Source organism: Cladosporium halotolerans, assembly GCF_011745625.1.
Source record: "Cladosporium halotolerans strain TM138-S3 chromosome Unknown Sca10, whole genome shotgun sequence".
Taxonomy (NCBI): domain Eukaryota; kingdom Fungi; phylum Ascomycota; class Dothideomycetes; order Cladosporiales; family Cladosporiaceae; genus Cladosporium; species Cladosporium halotolerans.
Window position 1 is genome coordinate 396,054 of NW_027191461.1, and position 24,592 is coordinate 420,645.

The 24,592-nt window shown below is 54.5% G+C and overlaps 6 protein-coding genes across 6 annotated transcripts; 5 read left to right on the forward strand and 1 right to left on the reverse strand.

The window, feature by feature from the left end:
• The first annotated feature begins 1,967 nt into the window (after positions 1–1,967).
• Positions 1,968–3,408, forward strand: WHR41_03866 (uncharacterized protein). Its single transcript, XM_069372472.1, has 2 exons — positions 1,968–2,501; positions 2,551–3,408. Exons 1-2 carry the CDS (start codon positions 1,985–1,987, stop codon positions 3,249–3,251), a joined length of 1,218 nt encoding a protein of 405 aa, XP_069230571.1. The 5' UTR covers positions 1,968–1,984; the 3' UTR covers positions 3,252–3,408.
• On the reverse strand, positions 3,294–5,440 carry WHR41_03867 (uncharacterized protein). The gene is made up of 2 exons (XM_069372473.1): positions 4,948–5,440; positions 3,294–4,889 (listed from the first exon to the last, which is right to left on the reverse strand). Exons 1-2 carry the CDS (start codon positions 5,114–5,116, stop codon positions 3,532–3,534), a joined length of 1,527 nt encoding a protein of 508 aa, XP_069230570.1. The 5' UTR covers positions 5,117–5,440; the 3' UTR covers positions 3,294–3,531.
• A 1,230-nt stretch (positions 5,441–6,670) lies between these two features.
• Positions 6,671–7,306, forward strand: WHR41_03868 (uncharacterized protein; the record flags this gene model as incomplete). The annotated part of the gene is made up of 1 exon (XM_069372474.1): positions 6,671–7,306. One exon carries the CDS (start codon positions 6,671–6,673, stop codon positions 7,304–7,306), a length of 636 nt encoding a protein of 211 aa, XP_069230577.1.
• A 6,049-nt stretch (positions 7,307–13,355) lies between these two features.
• On the forward strand, positions 13,356–18,359 carry WHR41_03869 (uncharacterized protein; the record flags this gene model as incomplete). The annotated part of the gene is made up of 1 exon (XM_069372475.1): positions 13,356–18,359. One exon carries the CDS (start codon positions 13,356–13,358, stop codon positions 18,357–18,359), a length of 5,004 nt encoding a protein of 1,667 aa, XP_069230576.1.
• An 852-nt stretch (positions 18,360–19,211) lies between these two features.
• Positions 19,212–20,345, forward strand: WHR41_03870 (uncharacterized protein; the record flags this gene model as incomplete). Its single annotated transcript, XM_069372476.1, has 1 exon — positions 19,212–20,345. The coding sequence occupies one exon, from the start codon at positions 19,212–19,214 to the stop codon at positions 20,343–20,345; it is 1,134 nt and encodes a 377-aa protein (XP_069230438.1).
• Positions 20,346–21,432: 1,087 nt separating this feature from the next.
• pelB (Pectin lyase B) lies at positions 21,433–23,036 on the forward strand. The gene is made up of 2 exons (XM_069372477.1): positions 21,433–22,333; positions 22,388–23,036. Exons 1-2 carry the CDS (start codon positions 21,767–21,769, stop codon positions 22,964–22,966), a joined length of 1,146 nt encoding a protein of 381 aa, XP_069230439.1. The 5' UTR covers positions 21,433–21,766; the 3' UTR covers positions 22,967–23,036.
• The last annotated feature ends 1,556 nt before the right edge of the window (positions 23,037–24,592 follow it).

Below are 24,592 nucleotides of genomic sequence, written 5' to 3' on the forward strand. Positions count from 1 at the left end.
GGTGGGATATTGAACGACAAGAAGAAAAGAGATCGCTGCGTAGGACTGGGAGATGGAAGTCTTCAAACATGATATGTCCAAAGTCATATATGGAACACACACACCGGCTCGTACGATGGATGCCACCGTATTCCGTGCACTAACATGCTAGACTGCTTCTCTCGGCGATGGATGCTCCTCAGCTGCAGCGGGTGGACGTCCATCGTGTCCGAGCTCGTCTACAATTACGAGCACAATTGCCTGCTATCAACGTTTGCTTTCGCGCAGGCCGTTGGAGGTCTTGGTGTACTTGCCATAACGGGGAGACAGTAGCCGTCAAGTCCACAATTAGAGCCTTGGACGCGCCTTGGCTATAGACGCAAAGCGTCGGTAATTGGAGCTTGCGGGTGAAGACGATTCGGTGCCCACAGCGGCTGTGTGGTTTGCGGCTCAACTCAAAGCACGCCTGGGCAGGAACTGCGGAGTTCCGGTCCTGGGCGAAGTCTTGGTGCCATGAAGTTGGTATTTCTGTCGCGTGAACAAGCCGCCCTTCCCGCGCGATAACATCTCAGCCACGTGCCGAATAGGTGGTTTCGTGGCATAGGAGAACCTGTACAACGACAGATCCGGGCTGTCGGAAAGTGATGGGCGCTGAGGACCGCACCTGGCCGAACATCTGGACTCCTCAGCCGGCTTGGCAAGATCGCATTGTGGATAGGAGCGCGAGTCGTCCAAGCCTGGGTACATACGCTGACTACACCAGCTTGAGGTGACCGGTGACCATACTGGACTTCCGGTGCTAGGTCAAGTAAAGTTCAGCCTTTTTTTGGAGGCAGCTGAAGTGGAAAAAGTCCTTCGCATCGAAAGAACGGCCATAACTCAAGTTCTCACTTGACGGGAAGGTCGCAAAGCTCTATCCGACGTGATAACCTGCAAGTGCGCCACATGCATAGCCAGGACGCGCCCGTGAGCTGGCGATAGTCGACTTCAAGCTATGGAGATGGAGTTTCGATGGCGGTTGTGGAGCTTGGGGAATAGCGCGATGGATCTGCATGCAATAGGAGAGAATTGGCATGAGATAAATATAACAGTCCGTTCCTTGGCTTACGGCTATGCCTACAACATCTCGTAACGCTTTCAGACCTTTCGCTTCATCCATGCCCCAAGCTTGAATATGGCTGCCGCCACCGGTGAGCATTCGCTTCCTAACTTCTGGGTTCTCAGGCCGCCTAACAGCTGGATCCTCACAGAACGCACCTCCCCTTGGCGACGCTAGGTCTAATCCTTTAAGTGAGAGCATACCGATTTGCGATACGAGTTGCCGCCTCGTATGACAGGAACAGAAAAGTGATTGGACATGCATCAAGCCACGCGGTTAGTTCTATGGACTCCCCGACAAGAAAATGTTAGCACGCGTCAATCAATACCTTGCCGTCTCTGAAGGGTGTTTTCGTCTGAGGTACTCTGGGCATCATTGCTATCCTTACTCTGATGTGACGAACAATATCTGCTACCAATCCCCATGCATGATGCCTTGCTTACCCCGACACTCTGGCCTAGAAAGACCCGCAGCTACAAATCCACCTTCCACGACATGCTATTCGCCGCTGCGTGGTTTTGATCTTGGGCCAATGTTTAACTCCGATGTCGCATGCAATGCTGGCTAGCGCATATAACCAAGAGCATCAAATCTTCATACCATCAACAATTACTCGTCACTAATGGGTGCAGCGGTGCGTGCTTAGTCATGCGCGACTGCTTGCAAGGAGGCCCTGAACCGGCGTACGCTCTCGAATCTCGTGCCTCATCATGGCACCACTCAGCGTTCGATCAATGGTAAGGGCGATGTGCGTAATCACGTCTCTTGCTGATTAGCTTCTCGGAAGGAGAGTACTATTTTCTCTCGCCCTCCAAAGGCTTATACTCCTGCTCCTGGAGTTTTTGCCATCCATGGCCCTCTACTGTTCGTGCCTTTGAAGTCTTTCTCATGATCGCAGCAGCAACGATGTTGTGCCAAATTTTGTCAGCCTTCGTCGGCATATTCGTTGGTGTATCTTCGGCAGCAGTCCTAGGGAATCAAGTCTCCCGGAACGATGCGACGCAAATAGTGAGACGGCAGATGGATCCCAACTCTGTCTGCACTACATACGGCGTGGATTTTGAGGACGGCGGATCTTATTTCATCGACACCAATTCCAACGCCAGCTTCACCTTCGTCTCCAAGTTTGAAGGGTGCAACAACGATACCGCTAGCTTGCAGTTGGTTAACCAAGACACGAGCGACCAATACGATTGCGGCGAAGTGCCAACGGTGCCGAACAACGCTTCTCAAACAGCAAGATGCCAGATTCGCAAAGATCAGTTGGTGTCCGGCAAATACTTGATCATCGCCATCGGCAACAATGGAAACGGACAGCCCTTTGCTTCCCAGAGGCAATTCACCATCGAAGTTGGAGCGCAGAAGACAACCACATTCCGCCCCACGGCAACCATTACGACTACTCCTGTTGTGACAAAGACTTGTAAGTGGCGCTCAAATTCGGTCTCGCACTTGCTCTGACATTTATGCAGCGATATCATATTTCAACACGACCGTCACAGCGCCTAACAACCTGACGACCACCGAACCTGGGCAGACTCAAACCACCAGGATAACTCCCGGTGAGGTTTACATCACGACGACTCAAACAATTGCTCAAACCTACCACCGCTCGAACGACTCCACTTCAACCACAACGATCACCGTCACACCAACCTGTCGCCTTCCAACGCACTCGCAGCGCCCGTATTCAATGCACAGATATCGGCCGAAATCAAGAGAGCAACCCTGGATTTCCAGTGTGCACAACCCCGGAGGCCCAGGACGTATTGTTATTAGCAAGCGCTCGGCGCAACCCGGGCCTTCCAGTGTACATAATCCTGGAGGTCCAGGACGTATCGTCATAAGCAAGCGCTCGCCAGACTCGCGTATCACAACCGTCACCGCGTCCGGCAACGACACTGTGACCGTCACGGCTCGGGCTTCAACTCAAACGACCGTGGTCGCCACCACCAACACAATTCCGATCACGGCGCCGCCGAAGACCGTGAACGGAAACAATATCACGCAGACGGTGACGGAGCCGGCACCAACGAAGATGATAACTGAATTCGTCTACAGCCAGAAGTACGTCCTCGAGGCGCTTGGAGTGGTTTGCACCAGCACGGTGACTTCGACGCCTGCTGCTGAAGCGACGGAGTGCCAGAGGAAAGGAGGGCATCTTGAGTTCTGATGTCAGGCAAACTGCTTCTCCAACGAGGCCTGGAAAAGTGGATCTTGCAAGAATCTTTGGTTATTAGACAGCTAATGCTACATGATATTTCTCAAGAACACAAAGAAAATTTTATACACTTCGCTTGCTAGAACGCAACAAAAAAGGCAAATCAAAACTCCACTTTTCTCACCGAGAGCCGCAAGGCCTCCGCCCGACTGCAATTTGACCACAACGTAGCTCTCTCGAATTAACGCAGGCTTCTGCAGCTCCGACGTTCTTGATTTCCTTTTTGATTAGATTACACGGAAGGCTCCAAACCTTCCTTCTTCCGCTTCTCCATCAGTCGTTCTGAGACACCAATGATGTTGCCCGAAGGCAGCTTGGCCCTCAAACCATCATCCCTAGGATCATCCGAACCGAAGTGGAACGGATACGTGCCTTCGGCATCGGTCTGAAGAGTCGGAGGGTGTACCCACCATTGCTCTTTGACAGGATGGCCTTCGGGGCTGATGTACTCCTTGTCGTCGCCGTCGGTGCCAGTAAACTTTCTTGCGGAGAATTGTCCGCGTGCAGCGGCCTGTTGTGTCGCCGGCGTGCTGTTTGACACCATCTCCGCGATCGCCCAGTTGGTCTTGTCTCGCGTGCGACCCGGCAAGTCTTCTTCCGCGACTTCCACGTAGCCATCTTGGATTGGAACGAAGTGGCGCGCCGGCTTGACCTCGATATCCTTGATCGGCAGAATGCGATGGTAGACATGGTGCTCGTGCGTCTCACGCGTAATCATCTCTTCCCTGATTTCATGTCTGTCCTCTCTTATCGTCTCGTGTGTGACTGGTGGCGCATATTGCTCGTGCAGAGACACCGTCTCTGGTTTCTTTTGCACGTCAACACCATTGAGGTCGAATGGACCTGGCGTGTGCGGGGGAGTAGAATCCGCGAGGGCTGAATTAGTATCAAGAGTTTTCCTTTGATTTGTATCCATCGCTGTTGCCGATGGTGCAGGTGGCAGTGGTTTGTCAAGACTGACTTTTCGATTGTCAAACCACGCATCCATAGGCGCACTCCCGAAAGCATAGTCATCTCTGCCTCCCTCCATAGCCAATGGTGTGAAAGTCCACGATGCTCCTCTGGGGTCCGGGACACCGTTCGTTTGCGGATCCACGGTGGTCTTGTGCAAGTTCGAATCCCGTTTTTTGACCTTCAGAGGCATCGGGGCCTGGTCTTGATCCTCCATGGCCGGATCATCGTTGCGCACGATGTTCCAGTCCGCAACATTGCCAGAATGTTGGTCAACGTGGGGAATCAGTGGCTGGCTTTTGACAGCTGATGCTGAAGTATCCTTGGACAGTGGAAGAACGGAGGATCGGTTCTGGGCTGTGATTGCAATATTTCGATCCGCGATATGCTCGCTATTCCGCCCCTCGTCTAAGCGGGTGGAAAGATTGCCGTCAGGACTAGAGTTGCCATTGGGCGATTGTAGCAAGGGACTCAGTGTGAGGTTCTGAAAACTGGATGAAAAGTCGCGTCCGTGAGGAACTTGAGGCAGACTGAAACTCGGATCGCGAGGTGCCGCTGAAGCTGTGCTTATCGCGTTTGGTTGAGTATTTTCCGGAGAGAAATTCTCGAAATGCGGCGTGGATCTTGCTGCTTTCGATGCTGTTTCGAGGTCAGCAGATGTTTCCAATACCGTCGCGGATTCCTGTAATGTCCTTACCTACTGTATCCTGTCGGTTACGTGGCGCACCACCAGAAGCGGATCTGCCATGGTTGCCAGAGACTTTAGGCGATCCAGTCGAAGAATTGCCCGAGGCGCTGCTATTGTTGCCCTTTGATCTGTGGAATAAGTTGAGAAATCGGCTTCTGCGACTCTCATCCAGCGCCATTTGGGAGATAGAAGTCCAAAGTAAGAAAGACCTGATCGCGCGACAGCAGCGCAGTGGGACTATGGATCATCAAACGGCGTGACAAATGGCAGGACAACGTCGATGAACGCCTGATGATAGCTGTCGCGTAAGGTACTCTTGTTTCGATGTATCGAAGATCCATTGTTGGTGAAATGTTCCGCCGGCTACGTCATATGCCCGTTGCTGCGTGCGAGCCGCACGAGCATAGCAGATCATGATGACAGTTGAGCCACCACAAGCTCGCGGTAGGGTCTCAGGGCGGCATATCCGAGGATCCAGAGCGCTCGAGCTCCCTGCAGGCGTGGCCTCGGTGGCGTGGCGTGGCTAGACTGAGCTCCACACTCGGTCAGGTCAGAGGTCGGGCTCTTTTGAACATGACGCACGCACATCGAGGGCAACCTCCACCACGTACGTGTCAAGCATTACGAGCCTCCGCGGTGAGAGGTCAACAGCCACCACTACATACACGCCCAGTACTGTAGCCACGCGAGAATATACTGGTTTTCTCCTGCAACAAGCTCCCTCGTCAAGGATCGACTGCTACGAAAGCGCCGCCGACGATAGGGCTGCGGGCGGGATCATGTAGGTAGAGCCAAGACGAGATACGCGACAGTGGTCCAGGGTAATGCTGCAAGGATCTACAATTCTCAAATCAAAACGAATGCCCGCGCGGCTCAGAATCCCTGGCGTTGAACTCTGGCCCGGCCGAAGGATGTAGCGAGCCACGCAGTGCCAGGGTACTTGCTGGTATTGTGTGCAGTGGTGGTAAACTCTGGTGGTAGACTTCGACAGACGGATGGCCGCGGGTTCGAGATCCAGATAATTGTGGCGTACATGATGCGAAAGTGTCGACTTGCCGTCATAACGTTGCGCCTCTCCTTCCTCCGTCTCTATTGCCCCTCGGCACGGCCGCCTCCCGCAACCGTGCCGTCACTCTAGCGCGAGTTTGCTTGCTTCTGCCAACGTCGACAACCAACGACTGTCTATCACTCTGTGCCGCGCGCCCTCCTCCACGGTCTCTCCCTCGGCCGCTGTGGCAGCTTCCACGCAGTATGCGCTGGCCCACCTTATGTGGCTGCTAGCTCACAAGGAAGCCACCGACGCCGTTCTGCTTCTCACCAAGTCTTATCCATCATTCCGCGGGCACGGCATCTCCCAGAACTCTCCGGTGTTCTAGAAAGTCTCGAGTCCACCGATGATGAAGTACGAGCGGCTCAGAATGACGGGATCCTTGCGAGTGCAGATCTGCTAGCCAGCTGCTTGCCTAATGATGCAGATCTGTCTCTTACCTTGACCGGCAGCTTCGGTGCTGGGTGGTGGGTACACTAGGCCTTGCTATGCTTGTGATGTGTGTCGAGGTATGACGTTGCTTGTCTCTTCATCCTAAGAGGGTTGTGTATATATTCATTCATACCAACAATGACCCTCACTTTCCTCTATTCACTCTTCCACATCACCATCCAATCAAACGCCTGACCCCATTGATCACACAACACACCAGTTTAATCCACTCCTACAACAAACAATTACACAATGGACTCTGCCAAGGCCGCCGTCAAGGACTTTATGTCCAAGTCTGGTCACCACGACACCACTGTCCACGAGAAGGTCGCCCCTGCCGTGCAGCACGAGAGCATCGAGAGGCAGAAGCATGAGCAGTACACCTCCGCCATTGACAAGGAGGTTCACCAAGACCACTACCACACCACCGAGCAGCCTGTGGCGGACCGCGAGGTCCTTCCCGAGCAGCACCACGCCAACGTTATTCCAGTTGAGCACCGCAGCTACGAGCATGGCAGCAACGACGATGTCGAGAAGCGCCTGGCTGCCGAGAGAGCTGGCTACGTTGACACCACTGAGCGTCACGAGGGTCAGACCACCCGCGACATCAACCCTGTGATCGCTGGCGAGCACAAGCACCACCACGTCCACGAGACTATCCAGCCCGTCATCCAAAAGGAGACCATTGAGCCTCACGTCACCCACACCACCGTACCCATCCATGAGGTCCACCACAACTCCGCCCAGCACCACCAGGCCTCTGCCCTGCCCGCTGTCTCCATGGCCGAGTTCAAGCAGCAGGGTGGCTCCCTCACTGGCCGTGATGAGCGCCAGGACGGCTTCAAGGGCGAGCCCCGCTCTGCTCACTCCACCGAGCCCACTATCTAAGCGCGTCAAGCTTTTCCGGAGTCTAATGTCTTACAACCCACGATCCAGCCACGGCTGGTGGACCTCAAAATGTTGGAATGAGGGATGTTGTTTGGCTTAAGTAAAGGTAGTCACGACATCTCGCGCTACGAAAGATTCACGACTTGTTTACATAATTCTTTGAATTCGAATAATGCCCTCCCAAACAATAATAACCTCCAATAAATCTTCAGCCTGCTCAAGCGCAAAGCGCACGCCCATATAGGACTTGATTATATTTACCCCAAGGCGGCTCATGGCTTGCGCAAAGCTAAACCACTTCACTCATCGGCGGTGCATACAGGCAGTCTGTATGCACCGCCGATGTGTCGAAATTCATATGTACTGTAGGTACCTTTCAACCGCCTTCGCACCTGCGTTCTATCGCCTTCGCTCCAACAGAACATGCACATGCCAACAGCAGGTGGTACTCTATGTAACCATATTCCCTTTTGCATCTACCGCCACTTTTCAATTCAAGTCTACCAATTCGGATGCCGTGAATGCTCCACTCCAATGAGAGTCCACGTTAACCACACGCTGCATCTAATATGAACCCGTAGCACCATCTCGCTTGCAATCGATGTCCACTATAAACCCAGACCTGTACCCTGGACTGAGACATCATCACACGATTCGCTGCCACGCTGTGCTATGATATTTGCACTTCAACCCAAATTGTGCTTTCTCAAAGGCGTTGCAGAGCCACTTTTGGTCATGCTCGTCCACGACAGAATAGCCTTTTTGTTGTCCCGCTCTAGACCACGACATGCAGGAATGGGAGGCACAGAATGAGCATTACGCTCGCTTTGAAGAGCGTGTGCAGCGCTTGAAAGGCCCGTGAAAGCGCGTACGTAGTGAAAGATTATGGTAGACATCTCCGGGCGTAAATGAGCCTCGTGAGAATGCATTGATCAGGCGCATAATCAGCTCATACAATCACAACCACTGCTCAGGGCAGACAGCGGTATAACGAAACGCGCGCTTGCTCAGCAGTCAGATACATTCTGTTAGCAAATTGCGAGACAATCCAAGACTACTTGACAAATCTGTTCGAAGGAACGGTCGCGTTCAAGGTTATCAAAACACGAAACGCTATGCACTCGTCTTGGAAAGCCAGAGAGTGAGAGCAAGAGCAGTTAAACCTTCAGCGGAGCCAGTTGCTCCGGGCGCGCGGCCCCGACACATGACGCTTGCGGGAAAGACATCGATGATCCAACCCAGGCTGGGAAGGTACCAAGGCACTGAAAGTCTCGATTTGCGGCTGCGACGATTCGCCCGCTTTCGGACGCCCTGCGCATGCAGATTGTGTTGCTTTCGAAATCAATCCTTGGATGGGCTCGAGCATCGAACGTGCAACACCACGAGTACGGGGTTAAAGGGAGCATTCAATTTTGATGCTTCGAAGAAAGCGAACGGCAAAATGCGGCTCTACAAACCCTCTGTACATAGCTCATTCGGGAGCAGACGCTCGCGAAACTTGCCCTGACGATGGCATTTTCTGAGAATGGTCTGCTCGCTAAATTTAAGTTCCGTGATACTCGCTCAAAGCGGCAGCGGAGTGATCGGCATGCGGCGTCGGCGTGACTTTCACCAGGAAAGATCTCGTCTGGCCGGCAAGAGTCTCAAGCCTGACACCGCTTGTCAACCCTTCCGAGCTGTTTGCATGTCATCGTGGGTCAAAGTCGAGAGTGAAGACTATCAGGTGGCTTCGTGAGCTTTTCGCATTGCGACCGGCTAGTTCTGAGCAGCAATTTGCTCGGCGTCGCGTAAGATGATTGTTATGGAACGTTATCGCCTTGATATCAAGTATCGCGCTCTCTTCATGGATTTGTAAGATCAGGCAATCAGATGTCTACCATTCTGCCAGCCGACGCACACGGAAGATGAGCTCTAATTCCATGCCTCGCGAACCTGGCAGAATGACAGCGACATGCTTCTGCTCAACATTGAGTTACAATTTAGGGAGTTACGATGAGACATAGGGAGGCAAGCAGGTTCTTATCCAACATTGCTTTTGTAGGCATGTGCGAAGAGCTATCTCCAGGCTGAGACAGCAGGACCGTCATACATGTTCGAGCAATCACTAAGGCAGGACAGTTTTTCACTAACTGAATTCTGATCCTAATTCTGTGGGCTTTTCATTTCACTTCGTCGACGTCTTTGCGGTTTTATCCGAACGCTTGGTCTTTGTATACGTGGCGGACTCGATGATTAATTTTTGTTTGGTTGATTTTGCGGTCCATGCTCAACAGTCTTCTTGCCAATTTTTCCGACTTGTGTCTTTAGAGAGCTATGGAGCGCGACCTGCTTGGATGCAGAGATCAAAAGCAAGGGCTAGACCCCTCCATTGGCTCTGGATCTGATGCATGCATGAAGGAATGACATTTGGCGAAAGAGCCTCTGTGCGCGCCGCGCCTCTCTCAGGTTCGCCGTCTCCAGCAGCTTCCCGCCGAAACATCGAGACAGTTATAATGTTCTACACCGAGCTGGTAACGTTCGCATATCGTCGACGTCATGGTTCAGCTTCAAAGTTCGCGGTGTGGTTGAGTAGAGCGATTGAGTGTTCACCCGCAGGAGCATTGCAATTTTGGTTTTCTTTCCGTTTTCGTGGCCCGAGTGTGTGAGCTGACTCGGAGATCAGGTCTTCTGGTTGAGCACCACGTTTTCACGTCTACTTTCGATTTTCAAGTTGATACCATCGATGTGATGCGTACGTCCGTAGTGTTTGTTGTGTGCATTGTAGACCATTGGAAATCTTCAGCGGTCTCTTTTGTGTCTTCGTCACAGTGATTTGCAAGATTCAACTGTGCACATTCAGGCAGCTCAACCCCCCACAGAGCTCGCAAATGAACAAAATCTGGACAACTAGGCCCACACGGCTTGTGCCTTCGTTCTCATAGCAGTCTTCCACTGATTCTATGAGTCTTCACCAAGCTCTGGACCTCATTCTCTGTGCAGCAAATATTTTCGGTCGCAGCTCCTGCAGGTCTTGGAAGTGGACGACGATCCAGATTACAAACGGCTATCGAAAAGATAGTTGCGCTTAGTAGAGTATGTATGGATTCTGGGCGTTCTTTATTATTTTCGACTTCGATATAGAACATGCTCAATTACTACGCTCTTGTACAATTCCAGAGGTCCATATTCAGAAATATAAAGTATCTATACACGATCATATGTGCTCGATTACTACGCTATGTACTATACTAGAAGTGCATTGTTTCTATCATACTCGGCCTCGATGAAAGACGTCGTGGTTTCCACGTGGCTTGATCACTACGCTCCTTACTATGCTATAAATGAGTATCTTCAATAGCACTCGGCGCTATCTAGGAAATGTTCGATCACTGCGTGCACTGAACATTGCCTTGATTGAATCATGACATACTGCGATCGCGTGCACTTGCCTTCTTCGTCTGTGGCAGAGACTGAGCAATCCATTCTAATGAGCAGCAGAAGTGCAACCTAATGTAGAAGAAGCTGTTGATCGTCTGTGGCAGAGACTGAGCAATCCACTCTAATGAGCAGCAGAAGTGCAACCTAATGTAGAAGAAGCTGTTGATAGAGCTGCACAGCATCTCGACTTATGAAGCTCAAGTAGGGAGGCTTCTGGGAAATTCAGAGTGATCTGAAGATAGCCGGCAGACCTGCTGAGCGATGGCGTCTATCTATATTACGCCTGACGTGAAAGGGGCAGGCACGGCATACTTCCTATGGTATACAGAAGTTACGAGAGCGACTTCATGACAGTAACAGCAGCGTCACATCAGCGGAGGGCGACGTCTCACCGGCGAGTCTCATCGGGAATGGTTTGCCTGTATGTCTGAGCCGAGTTACTCTTAGATGCATGTCGCTATTTTCGGGCATCACCATGTCGGGTTTCTTGCAATATATGTTCATAGTTTGCATACTATCTGCGGTGCACGCGCGGCGGATGGCATCCGGTTGGCCGTCGCGGAAGCGATGAGCAGGTCCTCAGTCGCATTTGTAACCTCTCAGCGGCACTATACTGCAGAAATGGTGTAGTGTATCCTGCCATGGGTGGAAGAATACGCGATCACATGACTGATTCATCATGCGGGTGCTATTTAGCGCGGACGACTGAGAGCCAGTAGATGGTGAATCGCCAGGCGTGGGGCTTCGTCAGCGCTTGCGGTAATGCGGGCTGCTGCACTTACGGTACGGGGATGCATGAAGCACACAGTACAGGTGCTGAGAGAAGCGGTTGAGGCTATGGGTATTCATGGTCTTTCCCCCTGCGTTCCTTTGCAGGTAACTTCAGCACATGGTCCAGACGACGAGTATGTACGTCTGCGTGGACTGGGAGGTATCGCTTGCATTTGCGGTAATCTGAGTTGGGCGCATCGTGTGTAAAGCGGCAGTGGGATGAGCACAAAATGCTCCAAAGAGAGTGTCGGACTATGTGCCGCCCATCCAAGTGATGCGTGTTTATAGTTCCAGGGAAGTATTGAGACGAATACCTCGCTATTGGGGCTAGGGACTGCACGCGGAACCCGGAGAGGAAAGACGCCTGCTAGGGAAGGGCATAGACGAGTCGTCTTGAGATGCGGACCTCCTCCTTTCAATGCATGTTTATATAAGGTGCGGACCGTTCTAGTCTTCCAAGATACAAATGAACGCCATGATCGTGGATGCGACAGGGTTGATACGGCGAGAGCAGTTTGGTAATCTGGCGGGCCGCAATCCTGAAGGGCGGCCCTAACGTTCCGCGACCTTAGACTTTCTGTGGCTTGAAGAAACTCAAGTCGAGGCGAGCGCGTAGGACTCCCCGCGGCAGATGTACACTGTTGTAGTACACGGGTGTGGGAAGGGCTCGTCCTGACATGCACGTGCTATTGCCATCAAGCCGTCAAGCAGCAGGGGTGAAGAAAACACCAACGAAACCAACATGGACAGCCATCCTCATGGCTGCAAGTGTCCGGCATGGTGGAGGCACTTGGCAGCGAATGGGCGAGCGTGGAGGCAGATCCCGCACGAGCACTGATTCCGGGTGGCAAGACGGCGACCTCTGCTTCGTCCACTGCCATGCAGCTGGCACGAGGTCAAACACTCGTTGGAGACGCCATCCTCCCGCGCTCCATCCTTGGGCGGGCGTCTATGCAGGCAGCCCGCTGGCGCCTTCAGCTGTGCCACCAGCACCCTATGATCCCTATCCCGCCCGGGGCTGCCATCGGCGACATTTGCCTCGCCCATGTCAGACTGCGATCCGCTCTCCTTGCTCCTCCCTACCTTTCCTCTCCTCAGACAACACTTCTGGAGAACACCACAAATGATTATACCACGCCGGCCGGCCACCCGCACACCCTCTGGCGATCGAGACGCTAGGGAAGTCTGAGACCCTCCATCGACCAAGTCCGTGGTTCGGTAGCAGGAATCCGTCCGCAGCCGCCCGCCCGTCGCTCTTTTCCCTTGCTCCCATCCCCCACAAAGTCACACGGACACAGCGGCGCAAGCAACTTTCACACTCCCACCAGACATCCTGGACGGCAGGCCGGCGGGCTGCCCAGTATATGTCGTCCACGTAGCAAGCATCGCCACTCGAGGCTCGTCGCTGCGTCGCGCTGCCCGCTGAACAAGATCTGCCCTGCGTCTGCCGGCAGAGACAGCGCCAAAGCCCATCGGGAACTCCGTCTGCCTTGCGGTGGCGGTGCACACGCGGCTGCCGACCACTCTCCACTGCCTGCAACGGCCATGCAGGTTGTCGTGCTGCTCGGCCAGGAATAGCATACTGCCAGAAGGTGCTTTCTTTTCTATTCCTCGTTGTCGTCGTGTTCCTTGCTTTTCGTACATCATCTAAAGGTAGCTCTGCGCTGGACGCTGACTATCGCCGTTCCCCAGTCCGACTGCCCTCTGAAATCAAGCCGCTCACGCCTATCAAGCGACAAGACTCAAAGAAAACGCTTGCGCTCGTCGTACGCTCGGTCTTATACATGGCCAACAATCACATTCTCGCATAGTGTTCTTGCGGCGCCGTGAAGACCGGTCGTTGAGCGCTCGTTCTCCAACGATGTTGCCTCGAACCAAATCCTTCGATGAACCACCTATACAGCCTACTACGCAGCCCACACCTCCCGTACACCGACAGAATCGCTTTGCGACCAACATCCGCCATGATCTACCAAGTCGCATTCCTACGAAAGCCGGCACACTGCAGCAAGCATCAAGTAAGAGCGCGCAGCACATACCAAGATTAGCGAGCAAGTCTGGTCGGAGCATTTCATCTTCAGATCATGCCGTTTATCAAGGCGAGCCCGGCACAGCGACACCGCCCGCCTCGTTGACAGCCGCGCGTCAGGATGCGCTGGGCGCACAAGAAGACCGTGTGCGACCACACTCTAAGGCGGCTTCGCAACCACGAAGACGACTGAGTCGCACTACGAATCTTCAACCACCGCCCACTACTAGGACACCATCACTTGTCTCTGGCTCATCCCTCCAGTCATTCGAAAGCCCAAGATCGCATGGCCTGCGCAGAAAACCGTCGACAATCAGTTCATTCACCGCGCAACGGCGAGAACAAGGGCCAAAAGTGGAGGTGGAAGGCCATGTCGCAATGGATTCTCGCGGCAGAGGAGATCAGGATTCTCTTCACGATGACGATGCCGTGCTGGGTATCCAACTGCCACCGACCAGCAAATCTGGATATCAGGGTGCCTTTCTCAAATCTGCTACCCCAGCGGCCCGATTGCCCAACCTGGACACACAGAACATAATCGCAACACGAGATCTCACGCCACCCGTCCCTGGTCTTTCGCATTCGGCTACGCCGTCATCTAGATATGCAGACTCGCCGTATAGTCACGTTCCCACGCCGAGCTCCGCATCGTCTTACTCCAACGGCGTTGCTGCAGTCTCTACCGATAACACCACATATTCATCTTCTACTTCATCACCGTCTTGCCCAGCGCGTACAGCGAAGACGGTCGGGACGGACGCTGATTCACGGGCCCTGCCGCCAGTCCGCGAATCCTCAACATCCTCTTCCAATTCAACTGTCAAAGCCAGGGATCATCGAAAGCCAAGCAATGTCGGCAAGGTGCTTGCTCCGTCTCATCCATCTCACACGGCGAAAGCAACGGGACAACGACGAGGCTTAGCCTCGCGAACCATATCTACGAATAGTAATCACTCAGATCGAGTGTCTCCTCAAGTCCCACCCGAACTCGCGCACCTGAACGTTGACATTCCACCTGGACCGAGAATGAGCACGACACTCCCTCCGAGAAGGCCGAGCCGAAGTCGAACACCCAGTCTCAATGATGTAAACGACCCTTCGCCGGTTGTGCAAAGTGATTTGCCTCCGCATTACGCGACATACCACAAGCGAACGCCATCACAGGACACGAACGGCTCCGCCACGTCAACAAGCTTCAGAAGTCGCTTCGGGTTTTCTCCCAGGTCTTCGTCAAAGCAAGGATCGCCTCGGGTCGACTCGGCTTTCTCGCCTTCTCCAACAATCAATAAGGGAGCCCGGTTCCCGACACCGGATTTGGCAACATCGCAGGGCCCGAAAGTGTTGCGCAAGGATTCACCTGCCATAACCCAGTCGCCATCCCCATCACCAGCTCCTTCCAAGTCGCCGCGGTTCAGTTTCTTGTCGCGAAAATCAAAAGCCAGTATCGAGAAGTCAACGGAGAAGCCCAAGCGGGAACCTCGGAAAGGGCCTGTCGCCGGTACAGGTCATGAAAAATATGCCCGATTCGGGTTCCGTGGCCGCAGCGGCAGCACAACAAGCTCCCAAGCAAACAGTCGTACGCCGAGTGCAGACAGCAGCGCAAGTGGTGGTTCGAGATTCGGATTCAGGCGGAAGGGCAGCAACACTAGCGAGGAAGGATCAGACATGGACGAATTCCTGCGGGAACGCTTAAACCCTGTCGTGCTGCGGGGAAGTGGTAACACATTTGGGACACAGACCTCGATATGGGCTTCTCATGGCGAAGAGTCAAGCAGTTCCCAGTCCTCGGACAACATTCCGCAACCACAACTACTACCCTCCGAAATGTGTGCTGAGCAGGATCGGGTCCCCGTTGGCACGATGCCTTCCAAACAACGATCGCGGTCTGACAGCCATTGTAGCAGCGTCTCTGCCAGAGGCTCTGCTGCAAACGATTCAGCGCTAAGGCAGCCTTCTGCACAACATATCAAAGCTCCCCACGGCGACTCCCTTGCGGAGACGACCATCGGCACTCAAGGGTCTTCACAGACATTGCCATTGGATAATGCTGAGAGTGGAAAAGCAGCACCACGGCGTCAAGATACCACCCCCGCTCCAGAGGTATCAAAGGAAGGCAAAGAGGGTTTGTGGCTTCGTCCTCTGAAAAAAGAGCAACGTTATCATTCTGCACAGAAGCTACAGCAACCTCATCATCCTGCGCAAGCTCTGGAGTACCCAAGTCATCCGGCACAGAGGCTTAGGCACAAGTTCAACTTCTTTCAGCGTGCGCAGCATGACAGCAAGTCTAAAATCAGCTCTGATGGGACGGCGGTGCCACCGCAAAATACATATCAGGACGCTGTGCACCTTGGTATCATCGATGCGGTAGAACCGGTGGACCTGTCAGAGGTCGAGCGGATTGTCCAAGAGCACGACAAGTCTAATACAAATTCGCCCGCCCGAAGGAAGCGTTTGTCACGTATGCTCTCCTCCGAAAGCAAGCGGAGCAACCGGTGGGCGTCGCCAGGGATTGATCCGTTTCGCGTGAGTGACAGCTCAGATGCCAAAAGACTTTCGCCCAGTGTGATGGCCAGTCAAAACTTGTGGGAGTCTCCGGAGCTGCTCCAGGCGCGGGCAGTCGTATCAAAGCATCCCGCCCAGATCGTTCAGATGAAGGTAGCTCCGCCGCCCATGACGTTGCCTGACACGTCTAGAAAGCAGGCGCAAGATGTCACTCAGACTGTCTCTACGCCTGAACTTGTTCACGACACAGGTGACACCCCTGAGACCCCACGATCAGTCGACATAGCTCGCCAGCCCCGGCTCTCACCAGTGGGTAGGATACCCGCGGTGGTTTCAAAACGTGATCGAGACCGGCGTCTGCCCGACAACTCGTTCTCGCGACCGTTCGCCACTGGTCAGCCTCGTCCGACCGTCCGTCCGCCAGGCTCGCTTTACAATCAAATCCGAGACCTTGCGAGTCCAGTTGAGCTCGCCTCGCAACCAGTGTCAAGTACCAGCGGCAGATCCGACAGCGCTTCGGTGGCAAACCAAAGCAGTGTCAACGCAGATCAACCTAGCGCCTCAACCAACCGGTCTAGCTTTGACTTCTATGCCGGCAACGACTTCATCACGTTTGCGCCTAGGAAGGACTCGGATCTGACTTATTCCTCGAGTAGCTCTGGGAACTGGAATTGGATGTCTTCCATGCCTGCTCATGCGCAGGAGGACGACATCTGGAACGAGTATAATGATTTGATGGACGATGTAATGCCTGAAAAGACGCCTTTGTCTGCGGGCTCGTCTCTGGGAGCGCCATTTCAATATGCTGGCATGCTGCACGATCAACGGAGCCCAGCTATGCCTGCTCCGTTGAACGTGGAGCGACAGCCTTCGCAGCAGCACCAGAATGAGCCACCTGTCTCTCGACAGATCGGTGGCGCCCGTGACTCCCTTGCGCCACCGGATCAAGACTGCAGCCTCACGCAATTGCCAGTGTCACCTATGGCCCCAGCAGAGTTCGAAGCGGTGGCTATCGCCGAATCACAAAACGATGACCGCTTCACAAGCCGTCCTGTTTCACCCTTGACTCCAGACACATTGGCTCGTTTCGTCGGTACATACGGCGACTGCAGTGCAACTTCCTCGATCCTGCAGCATCGACTCAGCATTCCCCAATCAAACATGTCCGGCTTGCCTATGGCAAATGGCAGCATCTCTTCTCGCCATAGCCGAAGCTCCAGGCACTCCAGATCTACATCACTTCCGGAAGCCAATGCCCGCGACTCCCAAATCAGCGTGGGAACGGCCGCTCCATTCAACCGTGATACCCAACTTTTGGACATTCCTGAGTATCATACTGGCCAGAAGTCGTCAACACCAAATCTGCGTTTCGGCGCACTCATGACCAGCAAGTGGCTCTCCTTTGGACGTGTCCTATTCAGTCCGGCTCACAATGAAGTACGCTTGGCCGACGAACCGCGCATTCTGGTCGTAGACGGCCTTGGAGATGACTGGTCGCATTACGTCGCAGCCTCGTATCCGAATGCCGCGGTCTGCAATCTCAGTGTCTCCCCGGCCGCTTCTGTTGAGTCCTCTGGCTGGGATGCTCTTCCCAACTACCGCCACTACGACCACACTTCGCTCTCTGCGCCTTTCCCGTTCCCCAAAGGCTTTTTCACCGTCGTGGTGTTTCGCTTTCCGGTCGCTACGACCGAGTCCGCTTACCAAGCATGCATCTTCGAGAGCAAGCGTGTGCTGCGCCCTGGCGGACACCTCGAGGTCGTGGCCCTCGACATCGACATGATGAACATGGGGATCCGCGGACGCAGGGCTCTTCGAGGCCTAAAGACGCGGATGCAACAGCGCGATCAGGACGTTAGCCTTCGCAATCTGAGCGATGTCATGGTCCGCATGATCGGTCGCCGCGGCTTTGAGAGCGTGCAGCGCTGTATTGTTGGCGTTCCCGCCGCAGGTCGAATTCCACGCAGCGACGACGTCCGCAGCTCCAGCTGCTCTTCGAGGTCTACCGGCGGCCGCCCGCACAGAAGCGACAGCAGCAGCACCGACTCGCAAGATAAAGACTTCAGCTTCGCCACGCTCTTGCAGAACAACCGCGAAAGCCAGCTCGTCGGGCCAGGCCGCGCCAACGACGAAGGCATCACCAAGATGGTGGCCAGAGTCGGCCGCTGGTGGTACTCGGCTTGCTACGAGCAGCAGCTCCTCGAGACAGACAAGAGCGTCTGGCAGGAGCCGGGCTTGCTGCGCGAGTGCGAGAAGCAAGGAACCAGTTTCCGCCTGCTCATATGCTGCGCCCAGAAGCCTCTCCAAACCCGCAGGCGGACGGTGAGTGTGTGAGCAAGACGCTTCACGGCGATTCTTCCCCTCCTCTCTCCTTGTTTCTGAAACGTTTTCACATTTATTCCTGTGAGATTTACGATTGATACCACACAGGTAACGACAGGCTGGACCTATTGGATTCTCGTATTTCTTTGCTCAATGAGACAGGATGATATGGCGTTTGTCTTGTTATGGATGGACGGATTTATGATCATTCTTCTTGCGTACTGCTAAGGATTCTCGAGCATCTATTGCGGCTCTCCATTTTAATTCAGCCTTAGAATCGGGTTTCTTGTTTGTCTTTGCTGTACAGCCGATGTGGAAAGAGACTCACGACAGACAGAACAGACGCATCGAGGCCTCGCGGCCGCATGAATGATAACGAAGTAACGTTCTTCCAACATCTATCTGTGTGGTACCAGTGAGACCCGTGCAGACCTGCAGTGCGTGATGATCGTGACGCGTTGGTGTCCTGAGCGTCTGTTGTTTGTCTCAAGAACGCTGCGGCCTCGCGGCGCACAGCCGGCGCCGCGAAAGCCGCATTCTTCTCCTTCCCTGAACCCTGTCATCAAACGCCCCGTCTGCCCGCCATTGCCTGCAGGAAGTCGCGCCAGCCGCGACTTTGTTGTCCACCTCACACCCAAAATCAACAAATACACAGATACAGCACCACACGACCAATTGCACTCTGCCAGCATCATCCGACGTGCGCTGACCAAGGAAGTCTATCGCTGATGACGCAGCCTTAAAAGCCGGCCTTCCAACGCACCAGCCTCCCCCTCCACACCGGGGAGCCTACACCGCAAGGACCAGTCTGGACGGTCACCACCACGAACATCGCAATTACGAACCACCCGTGAGCTGCACAAGATGTCTTCATCACCTCCTTTATCGCCTATACGGAACTACATCAGCCCCATAGACACATCGCCCACGAATTCCTACCGCGAACAGCGCAGGAGACGCAACTCTAGCTTCTCGTCGAACCATGACCGAAGTCCCGTAACTCCACGCTCACGACACCGTTCATCAATCGCCTCGAACTACTCGCAAAGCTCTCAAACAGCCGCGGACGGCGCTGGCGGCGGGGGCATGGGCAACCTGGCAGACGAGCTCGACCAGCTCTCCGACGACGAGGAATACGAGGAGGGAGCGACGGAAGACGCCCTGGACAACGCCGACAAGCAGCACGAGACGCAGGGCGACGCAGCCGAAGGTGCCCGCGACTCCGGCATCGACGTCTCCTACTCGTCGAAGAAAAGCTCCCCGCGCTCCATCCGGAACTTCAGCAAACCGTTCGCGCAGAGCGAGAAGCCGCCCGACGAGGCCGAGGAGGACGAGCTGCAGGAGCGCCTGTCGCCGGAGCTGGAGGACTGCATCAGCGCCGTGCACCGCATGGCGCAGTACTCGGACGCGACCGCCGACCCGCTCATCCCGCGCGTCGTCGCCCTCATGCACGACCTGGGCAACCAGTCCGGGCTGGAGTCCGGCGCGCAGCGCCTCAACACCAGCGCGAACAGCATGTCGACGCACCTGGGGAAGGAGACGAAGGTCCTGCAGGCGCTGGCCGCCAGCCTGTATTCGCCGTTCATCTTCTCGACGCCTCTGGATCTTGCGTCTGTGGAAGAGTCTCTGCCGCTGATCGAGGCGCTGCTCACGTCGCTTCCGCGGCCGGACACGGCTCCCCTGGTCGGGATCCAGAAACTCGGCCGCGAGACGGAAGCAACCGTGCAGGCTCTCGCGGGCCTGACGGACACGCTGCAGATGGGTAAGCAGACGACGAATGCCGCGTCACGGCACCTGCGCACGACGCAGACGATGGTCGCGGACCTGAGGCGGGAGAGGGAGATGGCGGAAACCGCGCGCGAGGAGCTCTCGCGGAGCCCATGGGAGGAGCGGATAAAGGGCGGATGGTGCAAGAATGAGTGTCGGGATGTGGTCAGTGGGTTCGACGATGTGTGCAATGCGCTGCGCGAGAGTTTGGCGCGGAGCGTGGAAGCGTGAGGGCTGTGCGCTTTGAGAGAGTTTCGTTCGTTCGTTCGGTCTAATCAGGACCGATTCATGATGGCGATGGAGATTGGGAATACCCTTCTTTTGTATTTGGGGACGGCGTTTGCTGGGCATTGGGATAATACACGCTGCTTTGGCGGTTGGGTAACATGGGAATCTACACTAGAGTAGGTGGCATAGAGTGGTACAGGAACTCGAATACGAAATGCCACACGGCTGCATTGAATGGTAATGTTCCATTTCACACTTGGTCTTCTCCCAACAGGCTTCATAGGCTCTTCTTGAGTGCTCGGGAATCGAACTAGGTCATCAGCTATTGAACACTAGGAATAATTGACGCATCAATTGCAACGCGAAGGCGCGTCAAGACGGCTTAAGGAAGTGTTTGGCTGAAGATCAATAGCGTATCTAGCGTTGGTGGCCTTGCGGCTCGGTGGACTCTGCACAGCCGCTGAACCAAAGTCGCAACTTATGATGTGGTTCAGCGACGGATCACCTTCCGCGCGACGACTACAAGTGTGATCATGCACGGTGTGGGCATGTCCTTGCGATGATTCCACTTTAGACGCAAAGTTAACTCGATCCTTCGAAACCTTTCTCACGGCGCCCATTGCGCCTTCACGACTTCATCGTCAAGGTGCGTTCTGTCAGACATAACTCCATTCTTTGCCATACCCACACATGCTATTTACAGCTATGCCTTAGCGGAAACCGGATACATCGGATACTATTATGCTGGAGCACAATTTGCACGAGGGCACAGGTCTGCGGATGTGCGTAGGGTTCTGCGCAATAGCATTCTCCTAAAGTGAGTTCGGATCAGCGAACATTGGGTGATCATCGGCACTGCACAAGTGACATGCAGGGCAAACCAGCGCTCAGACGCTGTCAACGACCGTGAACCTTACAACATGCACCCCAGTGCCCTCGTGCCGCTGCTCTGGAAGCGGACTGACGGTGTGAAGCCCGTAACTGTTCTGGCACGGGCCCTTCGACAACTCCCTAGCGTGTTTGATATTGGCATGCTGCAAGCGAGTCGGAAAAATTAGAGTACCACCGAATAAGCCTCGGTGGCTCGCCTTGCAGCGATCCAACCCCGTCCCCGCCCAGCCCTCGGCCTTATATTGCACGAGGCAGGCGGACTAATAAGCCTAGCGGTATCTAGGCAAGCGAACATACCTTAGGTCCAGTGAAGGCTTGACTTCGAAACACCCTGGCTGCGCACCTTTGTATGGTGATTGAGTTCGTCCATTGGGCCCTAAGAATCGCCATGGCCTCATCTCCGAATGATACGATGCCTTTCGTTGTTGGCTATATAAGTGCCGGCTTGATGCCAGTGGAAAAGTTCTCAATCATCGCTCATTCCCTCGTCAAGATTTCGTTACATTTCTTCGAAGAGATTCCGTTACATTAACATGAAGTTCTCTACTTTCGCGGCTGCGCTTGCCGGGCTGGCCTCCAACGCAGCAGCCATTGCTGTCTCTGGTGCCGCTGAGGGTTTCGCCAAGGGTGTCACCGGTGGCGGTTCTGCCTCGCCGGTCTACCCCAAGACCAACGCTGAGCTGGTCTCTTACCTCGGCGACTCCTCCCCTCGTGTCATCGTCCTGCAGAGGACCTTCGACTTCACCGGCACCGAGGGCACTACCTCAGCTACCGGCTGTGCCCCCTGGGGCACTGGCTCCGGTTGCCAGTTGGCGATCAACAAGGACAACTGGTGCAAGAACTACCAGTCAAGCGCTCCGAGCGTCAATGTGAAGTATGACAACGCCGGTCAGCTCGGAATCACCGTTGCCTCCAAGAAGACCCTCCTCGGTCAGGGCAGTGCCGGTATAATCAAGGGCAAAGGTCTCCGTATCGTTTCTGGCGCGAACAACATCATCATCCAGAACGTTCACATTACCAACTTGAACCCTCACTACGTCTGGGGTGGCGATGCTATCACTCTCGACGGTGCTGATATGGTTTGGATCGACCACGTCAAGGTATGGATATCGAAGAGACGATGAACTTTTCGAAATAGTACTAACGAAACGTAGACCTCCCTCATTGGCCGCCAGCACATCGTCCTCGGAAACAGCGCCAGCCAGCGTGTCACCATCTCCAACTCTGAGATCGACGGTTCCTCCACCTGGTCCGCCACCTGCGACAACCACCACTACTGGGCTCTGTACTTCACCGGCTCCAGCGACCTCGTAACCCTCAAGGGCAACTACATCCACCACACCAGCGGCCGCAGCCCCAAGGTCGGCGGCAACACGCTCCTCCACGCCGTCAACAACTACTGGTACGCCAACAGCGGCCACGCCTTCGAAGTCGGCTCCGGCGCCTCCATCGTCGCCGAAGGCAACGTCTTCCAGAACGTGGCCTCTCCCATCGACTCCGGCACCACCGGCGGCCAGATCTTCACCGCCCCGAGCCCCAGCGCCAACGCCGTCTGCTCCTCCACTCTCGGCCACACTTGCCAGGTCAACGCTTTCGGCAGCTCCGGCTCGTTCAACAGCATTGGCAACACCAACTTCCTGTCCAACTTCAAGGGCAAGAACGTCGCTTCTGCCGCGCCTGCTTCTGGCGTTGTTGCCAGCGTTGGCAAGAATGCTGGTTACGGCAAGATCTAAGGGTTGAGCTTTGGGATTTGCTGGACCTTTTATCATTCGCTTGAGGATGCAAATTTTTGGGGTTCTTAGGGTAAGGGTTGGGGTTGTCAGCCCTTTCATAGCAATTATTACTTATTATTTGGGAATCAATATTTCTGTTCATTGTTTGACGTTTGGCTGTTGGTGCTAATGCGAGACTTCATTTGAATGCTTTGTGCGTCTTGAATCATTCCACGGCCCGAAAGGTGAAGTGGTACGTGATATTGTGAAGCTGTTGTGTGAATGTGGTAAGACGAGGCTTTTTCGTTCATGCTGACACCCCACGTCAAGCTCATACTATTGACCCTAAGCATCAAGCGACACGTTTGATCTTACGGGTTCGAAGGACCTCCGCGGAGATGAGCATTCGCAGCTTACGCAAAATGTACGCCCTCATCCCGTCCCTGCAGCTACAACATTCGATTCTACTCCAGAGGCGACGTTCCTGCCAGGTCCGTCAGTACACACGAAAGAGGTCCGACGGTCTGGGTGGCCTGCCGTGAAAGATCGTGCCGCTATGGTCACAAAACGAGCTACGTGTTCTGGCCTACCGGTCCACAGAATCATCCCACCCTGTACGAGCGATAGCTTGACTTTGAGGGCGTTGGGTCGCAGCGGCATGTCACTGATCGCAGCTTACATATCCCTCATCGCTGTCGTTGGCGCATATCCCTCTTTGCGAGTGTAGAACGGGTCCAAATGATACCAATCCACGCAAAACCTTTCCCATGTCCGGATCTCGGCGATCAGACCTCTGCGTTGTTGAGGGAGGCTGCGCAGCGACGCTGCGAGGACGTCTTGGGCTTCGACGTGGAACTGCGTCGTTGCGTAGTATAAGCCGTTCGATTCTGCATAGATTTGCCTGCACAGGAGGAGCAAGTCAAGGCGATCGCGCCCGACACGGACTGGCGTCGAGAGAAAAACGAGGTTGTAGACGCGGTTGCGGATCTCTGGCAAAGGCGCAGAAATGACACGCGGCGATTGTGGGCTTCTGCAACCTTTTGCTGTTTTGCCCAGATGGATCGACAAAGTGACAGGAAGCTGTCTTCTGAAAGTCTCAAATGATTTTAGATCGACGGGTAACTCTTCCCTGTGTGGTGCGAGAGTGAACCAGTTACGCTCTCCAGGAAGGCGTGGGACTGTCCGCATGTACTTCAAGAGCCTCTCAGCGAACAGTTGGCTTCCTGCTTTGGCATGGCTACGGACATATTTCCCGTGAACCTGGGCGCGTCAGAACGAAAATGTCGTCAAGAGGACGGATGATTTACAGACGGGCGCGGCGCAATAGTCAACCAGGGCTGGCTCCGATGTCCAGAGAGTGGAGCCGTTACCGGTACCTATTCGGACCCTGAGGACGCAGGGATGGAGTTCGAGACGTGCGCGTCTGCTCAAGAGGTATCTGATATTGTAGAATCGTGAATGTAGCTCTGACCCGTTCTCTCGAGGAGCTCGCAACCACCCACGGCGTTGCGAACCTAGACCGTTACATCGGATCTCACAAATCGCGTTCCGATGCTTCTCTGGTAGCATGTCAAGCCATCTCACCAGGCTCGTCATACAGTCGACGTAGAAGCAAGCATTAGCATACAAGTCGTCAATAGATTCGAG